The 19,766-nt window shown below is 42.5% G+C and overlaps 2 protein-coding genes across 3 annotated transcripts in view; one reads left to right on the plus strand and one right to left on the minus strand.

Annotated features, from left to right (window-relative positions):
• AKAP12 (A-kinase anchoring protein 12) overlaps window positions 1-19,766 on the plus strand; it is a 98,789-nt gene that overhangs the window by 70,110 nt on the left and 8,913 nt on the right. The window contains exon 1 of one of the 2 annotated variants that reach the window (XM_041742619.1): window positions 3,655-3,840. The exons of the other annotated variant lie outside the window; for it this stretch is intronic. Within the exon in view, the coding sequence (XP_041598553.1) occupies window positions 3,816-3,840 (25 nt within the window). The 5' untranslated portion in view covers window positions 3,655-3,815. Of the gene's footprint in view, window positions 1-3,654; window positions 3,841-19,766 lie in introns of those variants that run through there. 2 annotated transcript variants of the gene reach the window in all.
• LOC121484024 (non-histone chromosomal protein HMG-17-like) lies at window positions 9,692-10,677 on the minus strand. Its single transcript, XM_041742620.1, has one exon. It carries the CDS (start codon window positions 9,959-9,961, stop codon window positions 9,692-9,694), a length of 270 nt encoding a protein of 89 aa, XP_041598554.1. The 5' UTR covers window positions 9,962-10,677.

Raw genomic sequence — 19,766 nt, forward strand, 5'->3', positions numbered from 1 at the left:
CTTTCCTTTTCCTTCTGATCCTTCCCGGTCTTTTCTTCTCTTGCTCCCAAATAAATTTTAAAGTATTTCAATATGTGCTCTTTGAGGACTAGTTCCTTTTTTTCTTTTCTTTTTTTTTTTTTTTTAAAGATTTTATTTATTTATTCATGAGAGACACACAGAGAGGCAGAGATATAGGCAGAGGGAAAAGCAGGCTTCCTGTGGGGAACCTGATGTGGGACTTGATCCCAGGACCCCAGGATCACAACTTGAGCTGAAGTCACTCAACCACTCCCAGGTGCCCCTGGGGACTAGTTTCTTTTGCTTAGCAATGTTTTCATTGTTCATCCATGTTATAGCATGCATACTTAATTCCTTTTTATTTCTGCATAACATTCTATTATACAGATCTATCTAATTTTGTTTTTTTAATGCATCAGTTGATGATTATTTGGGTTGCTTCTAGTTTGGGGCTACTATGAATAATGAATACTGTTATTAGCATTCCTGTACAAATTTTTGCATGGATGTAGGTTTTCATTTCCCCTGGTTATATATCTAGGAGTAGAATTGCTGGGTCATATGGTAACTCTATGTTTAACATTTTGAGGAACTACCAGACTGTTTACCAAAGCAGCTCCACCATTTTACATCTCCACTAACAATGTATGAAAGTTCTGATTTCTTGATTCCTTATTATTGTCCATCTTTTTGATTAAAGCCATCCTAGTGGGTGTGAATTGGTATCTCATTGTGGTTTCAATTTGTATTTTCCTAATGGCTAATGAGGTTGAGTGTCTCTTCATGTGCTCATTGACCATTTGTTGTACATAACTTTCTAGAAATGTCTACTTAGAGCCTTTGCCCATTTTTTTTTTTTTAAAGATTTCATTTATTTATTCACGAGAGACACAGGCAGAGACATAGGCAGAGGGAGAAGCAGGCTTCCTGCAGGGAACCTGATGCGGGACTTGATCCCAGGACTCCGGGATCACACCCTGAGCTGAAGGCAGCTGCTCAACCACTGAGCCTGCCAGGCGTCCCACTTTGCCCATTTTTTATTGGAGTTATTTGTTACAAAACTATTAAATTGTCATTCAAATTCGTAAGCCCCAAATATTATATTTCTCGTTCTCATTCAGTTACCATCTTAATTTTGATTTAACAAGAACATGGAATGGAAGGAATAACAAAGTTTCCTGCATAGTGTACTGACCTTAGAGGTCTGAGCTTTACTCCTGCTTTCATACTGATTGATGACTTTTCTTTGTAAATGCAGACACACGGGGGCGGCAGCTGCGCCACACGCCCTGTCCTTGATTACTCAGGGGTGGAGATCAAAGCAGAACCGGCTGCTAAGAGAGTCAGCAAGTTGCCACCTGATCACCTGCTCTGCCTTGTGGTTTTAACTACTTCTTTAGGAATACTGGATCAGATGTGGTAATGTCTTTAGCAATGTCATAAAAAGAGAAGACGTTTAAGAAAATCACACAGCAATATATTTATCTCTGTAAATGTTTGGGGCCTTAAACTGGTAACCAGTTGAGGTTTCTTCTAGTTCAGCTCAGTGGAGCAGCTGATTTTGTTAGATATTAGACTTCTAGGAAGGAAAGGACCCAATAATACAGTTAAGTAAGCTCAAAGCCAATGTACCTCTCAGTGGAACGTGTGTATTTCTGAGGTGGCACCAGATGATGGCCATGTGCTGTCCCCAACAGCCAGTGCTGAGAAATGATGCATAAGTGAGACCTCAGATCCCTGAGGTAGCCTGGGCTCTCGGGACAGTTCAGGGAAGGGGGATGTAGGCTCCACCCGGGGACACACACTTTGGGCTGATGCTCGTGCTTGGGAGGGCCGTAGACCATTTAATGTAGACCACCAAATGCAGCCTTTTGTGCACAGTCTGTACAGCCGGGATTCCCCAGGGCTGGGGCTGGGGACGTAAGTGGGGAGACGGGAGGATTCAGAGCTGCCTGGACCCCTCAGCTGTGTGGACAACAGAGGGGCCATTCCACCAGCAATCTCTCACACACACCAGACGCTCAGTATAATTGAGGCAATTTGTGAACCCCACTTAAGAGTCCTCTAGGGAAGATGAAAGGTTAGGATGTGGCTGCTCTGGGCATTAGATCCCAGGCGTCAGGACAAGGAGCTCATCACTCGGTTCCCTGGGGGCATTTACAGCCAGGCTGGGTATTTACTGGAGTATAAGAGGGAAGCCCTGTCAACGGAGAGGCTGGAGCTGATTTTTGTAACACTGATCTGAGTACTAGTAAGGTTGCCTCCTTAATTTGGCTCAGTTTTGGTCTGACCCTGGTGCGTTGCGCCTCCTGGTGGCCAGAAGAAGCAACTAGGTGTGGGCCAGCATCCCCACACTCCTTTTTCTTGACTCTTCTCCACCCTTCTCTATACTGCTCCCTCTCCGCTCCCTCCCAGGCCTCTCTGCCCTGCAAGCAGTAATGAATAAGACCTGAGCCTTTCCATTTGAAGAGAAGAGCAGCAATGGTAAAACTTTCCTTTTGTTGCTGAGGGGAAGAGCCAGTGGTAATGGGGCAAGGCAGGCAAGGCATGGAGTGATAAACAGGGCAAGAATGAAAAGGAGAGGAAGCCAGGGGGTCTAACATTGACATACAAGAGCGTGTCAAAATTGTAAGACTTGTTCATCACTCACTCATGTTGTATCTTTGCATGGAACATTCTAAACCTCCAGGAAGAAGGAATTTGAGAATTTGGGGTTGCCTGGAATTTTTCATGAATATTCCGTGTAGGTTCTGACCGATTCTCATGCTGTGTGCTTAACTATTAGAGATACGACAGTGTCTATGTTTTGGAATATGGCATAGTTTGATTTAAAAATTTAGTTAGTGGGATCCCTGGGTGGCTCAGCGGTTTAGCACTGCACGGCCTGCAGCCCAGGGTGTGATCCTAGAGACCCGGGATCGGGTCCCACATCAGGCTCCCTGCGTGGAGCCTGCTTCTCCCTCTGCCTGTGTCTCTGCCTCTCTCTCTGTGTGTCTCGTGAATAGATAAATAAAATCTTTAAAAAAAAATTTTTTTTTTCAGTTAGCTTCTACCATTAAAAAAGAAAAAACAACCCTATTGCTCCTATTGGGCTTTTTACAAGGTGCCTTGATCGAGCATTGGAGACGTAGAGTTTGCTTTGCAGCCCCCTTCTCGCAGCCTGCAAGAAACGGGACAACTGACCTCAGTTGCCAGCCCTCCGGTGCGTGCAGCTCGTGTGTGTCCAGCAGATGGGGAGATTACACAATACTCCAGGTGCGAAAAAGCAGACCGCGTTTTGCACCTCATCAGCCTTGACACAAGCAAGGATACAGAACGCGGTATTTAAAAAAAAAGAAAGAAAGAAAGAAAGGAGGAGAGGGTAGTGCTCTGTGCCGTTATTGGCTTTAAGTCATGCTACGAGCTGGGACACAAAAAGCACGTCGGCGCCAGGAGTGAAGTAACGGTTCAGATAAAATGCTGCTGACTCTGGGTTATTCGGTGCAACTTTTACACCCTCCCCGGTGTCTGCGGAGCCTCGCTGACCGTGCACGGGGACCAGCTCCGGGGAGGGGGCGCGCCCCTTCTTTAAGGGAAGCACGTGACCCTCTGGCGGGGCCGAGGCCGGGGCGCGGCGGGCGGGCCGGGCGGGGGCGGGGGCGGGGCCGCCTATAATCAGCCGGGGAGGTGCATCCCGCGTCCCTTCTTGGCCGAGGCTGCGCAGGCACCTTGAGTCCTCCCTGGTGGGCGCAGCAGGACTGCACGGGGTGGGCGAGCGCCCCAGGAGGGCGAGGACCAGCTGTCGCTCTCATCTGGAGGCAGGTGCGCGAGGAAATATGCTGGGGATCATCACGATCACAGGTAAGGCCCAGGCCAGGCCCCGGGGTTCTGCCTCCGCGGCAGGTGGAGTAACCCCCTCCTTCCCTCTAACCTGCATTTGCCCGGAGAGCTTCGAGGCCCCTGGCCCAGCACGCTGATGGGCATTCGTTTCTGTGTTTGCAGACTTTCCAATGAGAGGAGCCCTCTCTGGGGCTCAAAGAACCCAGCGCACCCCGAGTTTGCTTTTTGCCTACGTGGGAATCTTCCTCACTGTATTAGGGGGGAGACCTTGAGTGCAGTTGAGATACGTGTTAGACTGGGGTGAATGTGAAAGCCTAATCCCTGGTTGTAGTCCTGAAAAAGTAAATTCCTGTGGTTTTTTTTTTTTTTTTTAATATTTTACTTATTCGTGAGAGACACACACACACAGAGGTAGAGACAGAGGCAGAGGGAGAAGCAGGCTCCCTGCGGGGATCCACATGGGGGACTGGATCCCAGGACCTGGGCCAACTCAGGCGCCCCTAAGTTCCTGTTTTTGAGAAATTACAGTATTTGGCATTTTGACCTGCTTCTTAGAAAGTTCCAGTGAAGATGCACTTTGTGGTTTTAGGAGACTAAAATGTTAGCTCTGGTTAAATGGTGGTTTTGATGAACACAGTATAAAATTGATAGCTAGCAAGTCATAGCATTTAGGCACTAATAGTGAGGATGTATGTGTTTAAAGCATGCTTTCTAGAAATCTGGCTGTAAGTATGAATTATAATACTTAATCTGTACCTCTAGCAAATGAATCACATATATCAGATTTGTAGAAAACACTGACAGCTCTTCTCAGCTGATATTTGATCGTTTATGCAGTTGTGCTCTAGCCTGACCCCTTAGGAACCTGCCTGCCTGTTTTTTCCTGTCTCCTTTCCCATTCAAGAATAAAATGCCTATTGGCTACTTTAGATTTCTAACACCAGCTCTATTCTATTTGACATCACTGCTCACCGGATCAACATATTTTCTTAAGAACACAGTGTAGAATTTCTAGACTCCACACTTTTCTCAATATCATGGCTTCTGCGAAGCCTGCTTCTTCTGTGGAATCTTAAATAAATGTGAAAGATGAGCAAAACTAAAAATATCTCTCATTTCCTATAGATTAGTTTTACTTTGGGATTTCCTTAGAATCCCTTTCTCAAGGTAATGCTGTAAGCCTTTCTACCATTTGTATTGCACTTATGTTTAAGGAGATAGCTAGAATCTATTATTAAATAGACTATACAAAATAAAATAAATTAAAACCAAAATGTTTCATTTTTTCCAGATCATTGCTTTTTCTCTGAATGAAACATAGACATGCCAAACCCTGAGAGAGGCTGCTTGAGAGTGTGGTTTGTGGGGTGTCACGGTTGGTGGTGGGCCTTCTATGATTATATCTTCTGGGTGCTTTTTGTGTATAGCATGATCCATATTATATTCACTGTTTGCTTTATCACATGCTGGATTTCTTATGGGAAAGGAAGGTGTTTCTTTTTGGAAGTAATTAAGAGGTTAACAAAATTGGGGTACTTGGGAGGGCTTTTAGATATTGATTCAAATAAGCCCAATGGGCTAACAAATGAACAGAAACAGTTTGAAGGACGGTCTCATTTTTATGGCAACTCCAAGTAATTGCATCTGTTGCCTTCTGAGTTTCTCTTCTATTAAAATGTTGGTATGGAAGATGTGGCAAAATTTGGTACTTTTTCCTAGTAAAAAGGTAGTGCACAGAAATTCTTACCTCCAAAAATGTAACAGCAAATAAACATTTTGCAGTGGGTGAAGGGAGTTTGAACTGTCACACTCCCCCTCCCCCCGTTAGTTATCCTGATAAGGAAGATTTACAGTGACTGGTCTTTAGTTAGTCAGAATCTTGCAAAGCAACAAAGCTTTTAAAACTGGCATTAAGTGTTAATTAAATATCAGATTACTCATCTAAATAATGTGAAAGGTAGTAATTCTAGTGCTCTTCAGTGCTACGTGGAATATGCATGGAATATTTCACAGTGAACAGGAAGAGATCAGACTCATAACATTTTTGTACTTAGGAAGGAGTTTCCCTTTCTGAAAGCAGGGAAAAGCTGCCAGGCACAGGACTGCTCCCACCCCCAACCCTCTACCAGTGAAATTAAGGGAGTAGAACTTGAACTATGAAATGATTGAATATTCACATACGTACTTGGTCTTTCTTGACATCTTACCATCACATCACATGAGCCTTACGTAGCTTAAAACTGGAAAATAGGCATATGGCTGGCTCAGTCAGGAGAGTGTGCAACTCTTGGTCTCCGGATCATGAGTTTGAGCCCCACGCTGGGTGTAGAGATTATTTAAATAATTTGAGGGGGAAAAAAAAGCCCTAGAAAATAAGTGATCAGATATGATGATGGGAGGTGTCTTCTCCCCTACCAGCCTAAAAAAATGCTTTTTTAATTTTGTAAGATACTTTGAAAATATTGTCCCTATTTTTTCTAATTTGCACACATTGAGGCTAACTGGAGTATCATGAGGAATTAGGGCAGCATTATTCTTTGTCTCTAAAATAAACAGAAGGAAGAGTCCTCCAATATTCATGCAAGTTCTAGATGATTTATAATGCCTTCCTCTATGCAAACCATTTACAAGATTAAAAAATATATATATCCTTCACATGGCTGCTTCTGTATACCAAGGAGGCAGGTTAGTTGTCTCAGGACTTATGAGACATTAAATGAGTAGTACCCTCACACCTGTTAGAGTAGTAACTACCACCTACTGAGTGCCCATTCTCATTTTTCTGTGTAATAATCCTGCACAAAGTGGGTATTTAGCCCCCTTTTGAAGATGACAACTTCCACAGTTCAGAGTACCTTGTAAAGGATCTCTTTCTCATCATGTAAAGGATATTAATATTGCTTTAGTGGTGCCCTTATCTTTGTATGCCTGCCTGGATGTCCAAGGGACCATTTAGCCTCATTACTGAGGCCAGGGCCAAGATGATCATCACCTGTACCCCTCTTGTAAATGAGGTTCTGCTTCTTTGAGTTTTAATCCCGGTTAAACATCTCTCCTAGGTTTTGTGGTTTATGAGCATGACAACATGGGGAGTTGGGTGTGTAGGATATAAGGGATAGATTTAGAATGCAGAGAATTTCTGGAAAAAATCCAGGACAATGCTGCAGATCATAGGAGAAAGTTAACCAGATCCAGATGTTGGCCTCAAGCAGGCCTGATGTGCCTACAGAACAGAACACACTGGTTACACTAAATGTAAAAAATTAATGTTGCAGCTTTTGCAATATCGCACTTTTTCTCCGACAGAATGACTCCATTTGTGCCATGGGAATTTGAGAGGTAAGTTTCGACAAAAGCCTTAAAATTTTGGAATATATGGCGACATGTTTCTTAATTCTTTTCTTCTTTTAAACCTCGAAAGTAAAAGAAACAAGTTATATTCTTATGTCTTAATCTCTTAAGTATTTGGAAGAGTGAAAAAAGACCCTGTAGGCTTTGGACCTGCAACTGTTTATTACATCTGTGGAACTTGTGGGTGGGGTATCTGTGTGGAGCACAGCATCCATAGCCTCCTAAGAGGCCTCTCCCGTTGACATGCTGACCGGCTTCCCTTCCAAGCCTTCTTGCTGTCTTTGATGCCAGGCGAGAATGTAGAGTTTCTAGCCCAGTTACCACACCAGTGATTAAATGAGCACTGTCTTTGGACTTTACAGGAATTTGGGAAACTTGCTGGATTAATAGCCGTGTTCTTCATAGTAGGTAATTTGGATAGTTCAATTCCCCCATGGAGTGATACTTAACATGTTATGTCAGAAAGGCCTACTCTAAAACCAGTTGTTTCTGAGGAAGGACTTTCTGGGTGCCAGGAATGTACATCCCTGAATCAGTGATGCTTAGATGATCAAGCCTTTTGATCTTCCTCATCCTATCCAATCTGACAAATTGGATAATTAGATAATACTAGAGGGAGCTAATGTGTTGGAAACTATTGCAGAGGAGGTTCTGAAGTCCTTTAAAAGTAAAATTATTAATGAAACATTTCTGAGTGTGATTGCAAATGGATTCTGCTGTGCAGAGTGTGGGTTAGGTGAACACTGGCCTGTCCTTCCTGGAAGATCTGATTCTCACCAGCCTGCTGTTTCTCCTGCCAAACCGGGCCAGCAGGTTTGCTCACTGGGCTATGATCTTGAAATCATTCAGAACCATCATGCAGCCAGCACATAAAACCTGGAAAAAGGTGGCTGCTAACCACAAACTAGAATAGGGATGGGAATGAGGATGGTCTTTTCTAGACATTGCCCCCTTCAGGCAGCACCTGGGAAATGTATTGTGTACAGCTGGGCTGGGAAAGTGGGGGAGAAAGGAGTCCACAAAAAGGGCTGTGGCTCCGTTTGATCCACACTTGATCCAAAATGGGGTAAAGGATTTAGATTCTCACATGGTGCAAATAAAGGAGGGGGAGGGAGCCAATTCAGGATGTGTGTGTCCCTTTTTTCCCCTTAGTATCTATGTTGGGAGTCAAAAAGGAAAACTTAGATGCAATATGGCATTAAACTGTACAGAATTTGAAAAGGAACCTAAGCTTTATGGATTGGTAGATTTTTGAATTGTCTTCTGGTCCAGGTCTGGGAAATTTGCAAGGCCTCCCGCTTGGCACATTTGAAAACTGTTCAATACTGCCCTCTTCTGTTCAAGTACTTGCTCAGGGGTTTGGACGGTGACTTCTAAACGTGAACATTCATCGCATAGTATGGTGGTGAAAAATTAGACCAACAAATGATCTGCCAGTAGGAGGGCGTTAAAATGAATTATGTGGCCATTTTACCATACTTTTGAAAACTATTGAATAACTTAGAAGAAAACAATCTGTTTTTTTTTTTTCAAACTGTATCCAGCTTTATTAAAGATACTTTTCATAAACAATCATGGTATTTCAGGCAGGACATGGGCGGACGATCGTTAACAGTGTACAACAACTTTCAAACTCTCTTCTTCAATGGACTACCAAAATCAGAAAGCCACTATAAAACCCAATGAATTGCAAACCAATGAAGTCTTCATGTGATGCTCTGAACAGGGAAAGTTTAGAGTGAGGGTTGACAGTTCACATTTAGCATGTTGTTTAACAACTTTTCACAAGCTGACCCTGACTTTCAGGAAATGAAATGAAAATGGCAGAATTATCAATCTGAAGATCCACAGCTAAGAAAAAAGGAACTCTTTTGAGGGATGCCATCTCAGTGGTGACACTGTAAAGTCCAGATGGCCTGACATACTGGGAACCATTTCATGGGGTCAGGTTCCAACAGGTCTCTGGGTTTAAGGGAGTCAAGTCTATGTTGAAGGCAGAGAAGGAGAAGAGGACATTAAAAATTAATTTTAGTTTTTCCACACCACCAAGGTGGCTCATGTGTGTCAACATCAAGGGATCCCTCCTCCTGGGAGCCAAGAGGAAGTTTCTCAAAACTAGAAGGGGAAGGTGTTTTTCCCTCTTGTTATCAATCTAGCTTCGGAGATATTCTATTAGTGACATATGCCCTTCCCCCAAAACAACAATGAAGTGTTCCGTGTGCTAACAACATAGCTTAAAAAAAAAAATTCTGCATTTTTATAAAACTTGATAAAAAATAGTATTTCAAACTGTACAGTCACCAGAAGTACACAGTTATCAAAAATGCAGGGCAGCCCTGGTAGCGAAGTGGTTTAGGCCGCCTGCAGCCCAGGGTGTGATCCTGGGGATCCGGGATCAAGTCCCACATCAGGCTCCTTGCATGGAGCCTGCTTCTCCCTCTGCCTGTGTCTCAGCCTCTCTCTGTGTGTATGTGTCTCTCATGAATAAGTAAATAAAATCTTTTAAAAAAATGCACACACTTCACTTGGCATCTCTAGCACCTTCAGCTTTCTGTGCCTGGTCTGTTTTGGCATCTCCATTTTCTGCAGGGTTATTTCCATCCTTGCCACCATCAGCTTTCCCCCTTTTCCCTTTGGGTACCTTCTCTCCCTTCTTTGCAGGGGCCTTTTTAGGCTTGGGCTTTGGCTTTGGAGGAGCAGGTTTAGCAGATAATCTTGCAGATCTCTGTGGCTCATCCTTCACCTTGGCTTTATGTCCTTTAGCATCCCCTTCAGCCTTTCTCTTGGGCATGGTGGTGACGGCGGCGGGACGTAAGCGCTGGATGCGGGGATGCGGCGGCACGTGGGCTTTGGCCGGTCTGGGGGTCGTTCTCGCCTCTTCTTCACACTGCTCCCACAATCTGTTATTAATAGTGATCCTCTCTGGACATTGTCTTTATGCATGTCATTCCCAATTTGCCAAATTTCAAAATCTGCGGTTTATATACATCAGTTTTGGAATTGGTGAAAAAAATAATTAAGTAGTCATGTTCTGAAGAAGACAATGAAGGGGAAAAAATTATAGTCTTTGTTTTATTTTACAGACAACCAACCGTTACTTCCTCCTAACAAGCCTTAGCAGGAAGAATGAAAGGTGACCTGCTTTAAGTGAGGATGCTAAGAACAGAAACCTCAGGAAATTTGCCCAAGGGCCCAGTGCTAGATGTGGTGCAGCTGAAACTTAAACAAAATCTGTCTCCAGAACTTCTGCTCTTTTATCTTCCCCTCTTCTGAGTTCTCTTAGGGGTTTGGGAGAGAGTAGTTTTTCTGTCCCTTAATACATTGATAGAACTTACATTATGGTATATAATGTGAGGTAAAGAACCAATGTTTTCTACAACCAACCACTACCCTCTCCATTTTTAAAAAAAGATTTTCTTTATTTGTGAGTGAGAGGGCATGAGCCAGGGGGTAGGGATAGAGGGAGAAGCAAATTCTCTATTGAGCAGGGAACCCAATGCGGGACCCAATCCCAGGACCCTGGGATCATGATGTGAGCAGAAGGCAGACACCCAACTGAATGAGCCCCCCCAGATGCCCTATTCTTCTGAGTTTTTTTTTTAATTGAAGTATAATTAACTACAATGCTGTATTAGTTTCAGGTGTACAACATAGTACAGCTCTGTACATGAATCACTGCTCACCATGGTATTGTCACCATAGATTCCCTGTGATATACTTTTAATCTCTATGGTTATTTTATAACTGGAATTTTGTACCTCTTAATCACCTTTTTATCTATTTCACACATCCCTGCATAATTTTTAAAAACAATAACCTCAAACTTACAAGGTGCAAAAATTAAAAACAAAAGCACAGAAAACATCTATATCCTTTATCTAGATTCATGTACTTTTAGCATTTTTACCTCATTTGCTTCATTATTTGATTTTTAATCTCTATGTTGGAAAAGGCAACAAAACCAAAAACCAGCGTATAGGTTCCTGTTATGTTTTATATAGGCAGGAGATAAAAATTTGTCTGAACCTTTGAGGATGAGTAATCCACGTCATTTGTTTCTGAATGCTCAAGTGTGTATTTCCTAACAAGAGATATATTCTGTTTTATAACCAGAGTACAATTTTCAGTGTCCTATATTTATATCATTACAATAACTGTATATGATCTATCATCCTTATTCCAATTTTGTCAGCTAGTTTAACAATGTGCAGTTTAACAATTCTTACCTTGCATTGTCAGATCCATCCTTGTGTCAGGTATTATGTGTTATATTCTTTAGCTGCTTTTAATCTGGAACATTTCTATAGCCTTTGTCTTTTAAGACACTGACATGTTTGAAGCATACAGCCCTCCTCTCTCCATTTACACTGTATTCCTTTGTTTATTTTCTCCTTTAGGTTATGCATTCTTAGCCACGGATGCTGCTGTGTCCTTGTTCGAAGTATCACACACATTATGCATATGTCTCTAATGGAGATTGATATTAAGATTTTGACAAATTTCCCCATATATAGGGTTTCCCTACCCTTACAATTATTAGGCATGTAAATATCCTACCCACTCCCTCTCACGTCTACCACTTAGCACCCATAGATTCTTGCCTTATCCAGTTTTTATCGTAACGGTTTTAAAATGATAGGTGAGGAGTGATCTTTTGACTCAATATCTGCCAGTGGGTGGGTAGGATATAAATGTTTTGTTTTGTTTTTTTTGTAGCTGACTCTAACCACCAAAAACTATTTTTTTTTATACTGAAATAGAATTTAAAGTGCTGTCTACATCAGACATAATAAGACACAATAGCGGTTTTTCCATCTAAGTATGGGAGTTGACATGTCTAAATACTTTTGTCATATATGGCTCTTACAGACTGTAAAATGTTACAACTTACAGAAAATAAGAGTTTTCACCCTTTGAAAGTATATGGAATTAATTTTTCCTTTAAAAAGACAAACTTTGTTTTCCTATTTACTGCTCCCCCCCCCCCCCAGCCTTTGGCCCACCAGAGATACCACACCCCCACTATATGACACTTGCCAAGTCATATGACCATTTAAAAAAATAGACTGTATAGTTAGAACAGTTGTGGTTCATGGCAAAAATGACTGGAGAGTACAGAGAGTTCCTATATCGTCCCCTATACATGCATCGCCTCTCCCACTATCAAATCTCACACCAGAGTGGTACATTTGTTATAATCCATGAACTACACTGACATATCATTATCGCCTAAAGTCCATAGTTTATATTAGAGTTCACTCTTGGTGATGTACATTCTGTGGGTTTTGAACAAGTGATATAATAATCCTATGTATCTACCCTTATCATAGCTTATAGTTGCCCCATGAACAACATGGGGGTTAGGGGCCCAGTTGAAAGTCTAAATGTAAGTTTTGACTCCCCAAAACCTAACCTACTATTAGCCTGCTGTTGACTAGAAGGGCTACTGATAACTATAGTTGATTAGTTACTGATTATAGTTAATTATATTTTGTATGATAGGTATATGATCTACTTTATTCTTAAGGTAAGCTAGGAAAAGAAATGCTTTTAAGAAAACCATATGAGAAAATACATTTACAGTATTATGCTTTACTTATTGAAGAAATCCATGTATGAATGGACCTGCATGGTTCAAACCCATGTTTGAGGGTTAGTTTATAGTTTCACTGTCACAGTATCCTCCATGCTCTGCTTATTCATCCTTCTGTCTCCACAATCCTTGGCAATACAGATTTTTAAAAATTGTCTCTGTAGTTTTGGTTTTCCAGAATGGCATATGGTTAGAATCATACCGTATGTAACCTTTTCAGATTGGCTTCTTTTCCTCAGTGATATGCATTTAAGGTTCTTCCTATCTTTTCATGGCTTTGCCAGCTCATTTCTTTTTACCACTGGATGTGGATATTTTCTGAGGTTTATTCATTCATCCATTCGCATAATGAACATCTTGTTTGCTTCCAGGTGTGTTCAATTATGAATAAACCTATAAACGTCCATATGCAGGTTTTTGTGTGGACATGTATGTGTTCAGCTCATTTGGGTTAGGTACCAAGGAGCAGGGTGGCAGTTTGGCTTTGCCGAAAACACGCCAAACTGTCTTCCAAAGTGCAGTAACCACATAATCATTTTTGAAGTCCAGATCTTCCTTCAAGCCCAAAGGCACTGTGATTCCAGATAAACTCCATCATGGGAACGTGCACGAGGTCCACAGTTCTTGTTCCTAAACTCAGGAATTTAAAGTTCGTACAACCAAGCAAACCCCTTGCTGTGCACAGGATCCCGCTGTCTCTTCATTCACTGCTGTGCACTGCGATTTAGGAGTCCGCCACCTACTAGTGCATGCAGATCAGAGAGGCAGCCCAGGACTCCATCAGTTGTGTTTTTTTTTTTTTTTTAAGATTTTAGCAATCCATTCATGAGACACACAGAGAGAGAGAGACAGAGAGAGAGGCGGAGACACAGGCAGAGGGAGAAGCAGGCTCCATGCAGGGAGCCCGATGCGGGACTCGATCCCGGGTCTCCAGGATCACGCCCTGGGCCTAAGGCAGGTGCTAAACTGCTGAGCCCCCCGGGCTGCCCCGTGACCATCAGTATTGATGTGTTTAGCTGTTTGGCTGTCATTTAGCCATGTCGGGGTTCAGCCTCGAGCATGCTGGAGTTGAAGGGATCCCATTGTGATGATGCCCCTCGCAGCCTTGCGAGGCCAGAGCTCTGGGCCGCCAGGGCCACGCGGAGGCTGCGCCCTCTGTGACGCGCGCGGTGGCCCCCAGGGGGCGCCCTCGGCGTCAGCGGCCCAGTGGCCGTCCGGCGATGGGGCAGGCGGGAGAAGCCGCCTGGGCCTCCCCGGCCCCGGTGGCTCCGCCCTGCCACCTGGCGGCGCGCGATGCCCTGGTGGAGTAACCTTTGCTGTGAGTAGCGCGCCCCCCAGCGGCCGTTCCTCCGGGGCCCGCGGCGGGGCGGGGGCTGCAGAGGCCGAGAGCGCAGCCCCCCCAGCACAGCCCAGGCTCCTCGGACCGCTTAGGTCAAGAGAGACTGCGGACTGGGGATTCAGTTTTCCGTGATCCTATGGCCCTTTTGTTTTTGTTTATTCATGGGAGACCCCAGAGAAAGGGGGGACAGAGACACAGGCAGGGGGAGCCGCAGGCTGCCTGCGGGGAGCAGGACGCGGGACTCGATCCCGGGACCCCGGGGTCACGCCCTGGGCCGAAGGCGGATGCTCGACCTTGGAGCCCCCCGGGGAGGGGGCGCCTGTACCCCCCCTGGAAGTGCCCCAGTACCGACCTGTGTGAAGAGACCGGGTCTATATGGCAGCTGTCAGGGCTCTTTGGTGCTAGTTGGCAGCTGTTCGTCTTTGCCTCTCTAGTGGTGACTGTGAACACTCCAGTCACCCCCGAATCGAAGGAAAAAGGGGTCTCAGATGGAAACAGATTTGGGAGCATGGCGGGGGGGAAAAGGGGGGGAGGCTGGGTGTGTGATGTGACCCCTGTTTTCTCCCACTATGTTAGCAAAAGCGTCTCTGCATTTTTCCAGTGACTTTTATTTTTTTTTAATTTTTTAAAATTTTTATTTATTTATGATAGTCACACAGAGAGAGAGAGAGAGAGAAAGAGAGAGAGGCAGAGACACAGGCAGAGGGAGAAGCAGGCTCCATGCACCGGGAGCCCGAAGTGGGATTCGATCCCGGGTCTCCAGGACCCGGCCCTGGGCCAAAGGCAGGCGCCAAACTGCTGCACCACCCAGGGATCCCCTCCAGTGACTTTTAGAAAGGTTACTTAATGAGCATTTGTTTTGCTCTCACGTTTGCTGGCAGGGAATTTAATTTATATTTGTGTTTTTAGTACAGTTGTGCTGGGATGGAGTTTATTGTTGTGGTTTGACTTTTTTTTTCTTCTGTAGTGTGTTTTCAGTGGTAGTGAAAACACTGTTTTCAGTGGTATTTCAGTGGTGTACGTTTAAAAATGTACACATTTTTAAAATCCCATCTCTTTTGTTACGTTAAAAGGGTTTGGGGCAAGTTTTTTTCCTGAGTGTGCTTTTATAGTTGGGGAGATGATTATTATTATTATTATTAAAGATGAGAGACACAGACAGAGGCAGAGACGGAGGGAGATGCAGGCTCCCCGTGGGGAGCTCCATGCAGGGCCCGACCCCAGGATCACTGCATGAGCTAAAAGCCATGCTCAGCCACTGAGCCACCCAGGTGCCCCTAATGGGAGAAATTAAAATATATCTTAAATTATTTGAGAGAGAGAGAGAGAGAGCATGGGGGAGGAAATGAGAATCTCAAGCAGGCTCTGTGAGCCAGGAGCCTGACACGGGGCTCAATCCCACGACCCTGAGATCATGACCTGAGTGGAAACCAAGAGTCTGTGCTTAACGGAGTCACCCAAGTGCCCCTTAATTGGGGAAGTTTGTACAAAGTAGTTCATGTCATGGAAATGGAATTAATTTAAAGCAATCTTTAAATTTTAATGTAAGGTTTATAATAACAAATGGAAATTTATAGCATTTTCTCTTACCTCAGAAGGTTATATACATGGTGCAAAAAAAATAAATGGGGAGAGAATATTTCCAGAAGATTTGCAGAATATCCATCTTCTAACTTGAAGGAGGGGGTGGGATACTCTAGGGGCATCTAATAACATGTCTAGACAGTCTGAATTTTTCTTTCTTGAAATATTTGCCATGGTGTGGGTGCTGATTATTTCTTTATTGTTTACGAAAGTTTAAAGTTGGTCATGTGTATTCCTGTGATTTTTTTTAAAGGAGAATTTGTTAGGAAGTGTACTTTAGATGAAAATTACTATGTCATTTTTTCAGTTGTGGGACCTGAGCCTTAAAGAGCACATATTATTTACCAGTGGTCATTAGCTGGAAATGCTGGTATTTGAACCCACGTCTGTCTGATTCTAGAGCCTGTACTCTTTATAAGAATTTATTTATTTATTTATTTATTTATTTATTTATTTATTTATTTATTTATAACAGAGAGAGAAAGAGGGAGGAAGAGAAAGCCACGTGCGAGCACCAGCAGAGGGAGTGGCAGGCAGAGGGAGAGGGAAAAGCAGACTCCTCCGTGAACAGGGAGCCGGATGCTGGGCTCCATCCCAGGACCCTGGGATCATGACCTGTGCTGAAGGCAGATGCTTAACTGACTGAGCCACCCAGGCGCCCTTAAATTTGTTATTTATTTAATGCTATCTCAGATGCTGACATCTGTTAGAATCAATGAAAATTGGCTGCTTTCCAAAGTTTTTACAGAGAAAGGTAGAGACAACTATGTCACTGATGTCACCAAAGGCTCAGTCTACACTGTGGCATGTGGTTAGTGATAGAATGCTTCCGCAGTGTCTCTCCCTGACTGTCTGCAGAAAACCCAACAGATACTATGATGGAAATTTGTAGACATAGATTTGTAATATTTCACGTAAAAAATGAGACTGTTTTCATGAGGAAGTAAGATTCTATAACCTGGATAAACATAGGAATTTGGGGGAGCATGTTGTATATTATTTCCAAATATATCTGTAATTCATATATTTATGGATACATTCTAGGTATTGGTATGGGTACTGCTTATAATTAAGTTTCATTTTACACTGTGGGTATTAAGTATAATTTTATTAAGACCTTTTCTGGGTCTATTTTAATTGACCTTTTTTGTTTATTAGAGAAGGCAGTACATACCCTATAGAGAAAGGAAGAAAATTCATAGAAGCAAAACTAAACTATATCACAGGGGCGTCTGAGGCTCAGTTGGTTGGGCATCTAACTTCTGATTTCAGTTCAGGTCGTGGTCTTGAGGTTGTGGGATCGAGCCCTGCTTTGGGCTCTGTACTGTGTAGGGAGTCTGCTTGAGGTTCATTCTGTTTCCCTCTCCCTCTGCCCCTCCCCCCCGCTCATGTGCTCTCTTTCTCCAATAAACAATCTTCTAAAAATATAAAAATAAAATAAAATATATCACATATCCATCCCCCAGAGATCAGGTGAGGTTGGGATGTGTGTGTAGGGAAGTTAAACCAAAATGAAATCATAGTATATATACTATTTTGGTAATCTTTTTCCTTTTAGTCAGTTTTCAGCTCTTTCCTTTCAGCAAAAGTTCATTTCCTCTAATCCCAAATCATACATTTTCCCAAGACAAGCCAAAAATGTCTTTTGGCTAGTTTGCCCTAACTATCCAATTTAGGACCATGACCATCATGTCTTATTATTATGCTTCTTAAATGTATTAATCTAGCACAGTGTCCTCCTCCCTTTATTAAACCACATTGTCTTACTTTTTAAACAACCTCAATGATTTTTTAAATTTCAAAACTATAGACAAATACACAGCATATACACTTGACCTAATTCACCAGTCATTGATACTCTAGCACATTCTCTCCTGCCCACCCCTACCCTCATTCTCTCCTTAAACTATTTTAAAGTTATTTGGAGAAAATCTACTTGTGTTTTTTATTTTTGTCCTTTGTGATATTGACATATCAGGCCAAGCTAGTTGTCATACAGAATATCCTTCATTGATTTATCTTATTGTTTCCTCACAGATTCTGTTAAACATTTTTGGCAGGAATACTAGAAGTGATTTATTGGCTTTTTCAGTGCCTCACATCAGAAAGCATGATGACAATTCTGTTCCATTATTGGGGAGCTAAGTTTTAGGCACTACCTGCCTGATTGCTCTACTGTAAAGGAAATTTTTCCTTTTGCTCGTGTGTCAGTACACTAAACTATAGGTTTCCTGACAACCTTTGACTCAGTGGTGTTAGCATTGCTTGATTTTTGACTGATTCAAGTTACTACAAAGGTATTGGTAAAGAACAGTTTTCTCAATCTGATTACAACCAACCAACTAGGATTTTTCAAATAAGATGACTGCTTAAGCTATCATAAATCAGAGTTACCTTGCTCTGCTTTCAAGTCTTTTTTTTTTTTTTTGCTTTCAAGTCTTTTCTGTAAAAACTTCTCCCCTAACTCCTGTCTTTTTTTTGTTTCTGAATGGCTGATTTTTTAATGGAGATAGAACTAGTTCAAAATTTATCCAATCACACCCACATTCAAAAGAGTAAAACTTCTTGTAACCACACTTGCCATGAAACAGTGTTGCCTATTATTTTATTTTTAATATAATGAGAAATGATTTTTTACTTTCCCAAGCAATTGAAAGTCTGGTTCCAATGATCCTACTGATGAACTGAGCTAAACTTGGCTTTCTCCTCCCTAAATAACTTTTCTCCTCCCTAAATAACTATAAGAGAAAATCCACTTGTGTTATTTCATGTAAGTGGATCATACTTGATGAATGACACAAATACATCCATAAAGACAATAATGCTCCACATTTTTCAAGGCTGAACAGCTCTTTACCATGGTCTAGGAAGAGCCTGTGTAATCAGCTATAAAAGAAACATTTTTGTAAACTCTTGTCCCTAATAAATGATGTGTGAATCTCAATGCAGTCTGAATTTTGAAATTTTAAAGAAAATGACTAGATCAAGGTGGAAATTCTATCTAAATTTATTGATTGGCATTTTTTCTTTTTTTTTTTTTTAAATTTTTTTTTAATTTTTTATTTATTTATGATAGTCACAGAGAGAGAGAGAGGCAGAGACACAGGCAGAGGGAGAAGCAGGCTCCATGCACCGGGAGCCCGATGTGGGATTCGATCCTGGGTCTCCAGGATCGCGCCCTGGGCTAAAGGCAGGCGCCAAACCGCTGCGCCACTCAGGGGTCCCGATTGGCATTTTTTCATAAAGAATTATTCCCTGTTCCCTATTTACTTTTTTGGTATCACTCTTGATTCATGGATGATGATTCTTCTACTACTACTAATACTACTACTTCTTCTTCTTCTTCTTCTTCTTCTTCTTTTAGAGATTTTGTTTATTTATTCATGAGAGACAGAGACATAGGCAGAGGAAGAGGTAGGCTCCCTATGGGGAGCCCAATGTGGGACTCAATCCCAGGACTCCAGGATCACACCCTGAGCCAAAGGCAGACACTCAACCATTGAGCCACCCAGGTGCCATGTGCCGTGTCATCCATCGCCCCCCCCCCCCATCATGGATTCTTTTTTTCATTCAGTGTTGTATAGGCCCCATCATTGTCATTATTCTTTATGTTTCAGTGTTTGTCCAGCAGAAACCCCTCAATCTGACTCCTGTGTTCCTCTGAAATACGCCTCTCAGCTTTTGAGCACTGCCTTTCTTTTTTATTTTTTAATTTTTTGAGTGCAGTTGACATAGATCGTTACATTAGTTTCAGGTGTACAGCATAATAACTCTTCAAGTTTCTGTGTTATGCTATTGAGTATCTCCTTTCTGTCATAGTAAGTTGTTCCTTGTATTTTCCCTGACCCATAATTTCCCTATGGGGCTCTGGTCTGTTTTTTGGGACTCGTTAAAAAGACCAGCTAGTTGTCACATAGAATGCCTCTCTTTTAGATTGGTCTAGATTCTTTCGTTAGCTTATTTTTCTAAGATGGGATGGATTCTAGATCATGGGTGTGATGACTGATTCCATTTAACCTGCAGCAGAACCTATGCCATCTTCTTGCCCCACTTTAGTGATTTTTTTAAGGTCTTATTTAT

This window comes from Vulpes lagopus, chromosome 2 (genome assembly GCF_018345385.1).
Source record: "Vulpes lagopus strain Blue_001 chromosome 2, ASM1834538v1, whole genome shotgun sequence".
NCBI lineage: Eukaryota > Metazoa > Chordata > Mammalia > Carnivora > Canidae > Vulpes > Vulpes lagopus.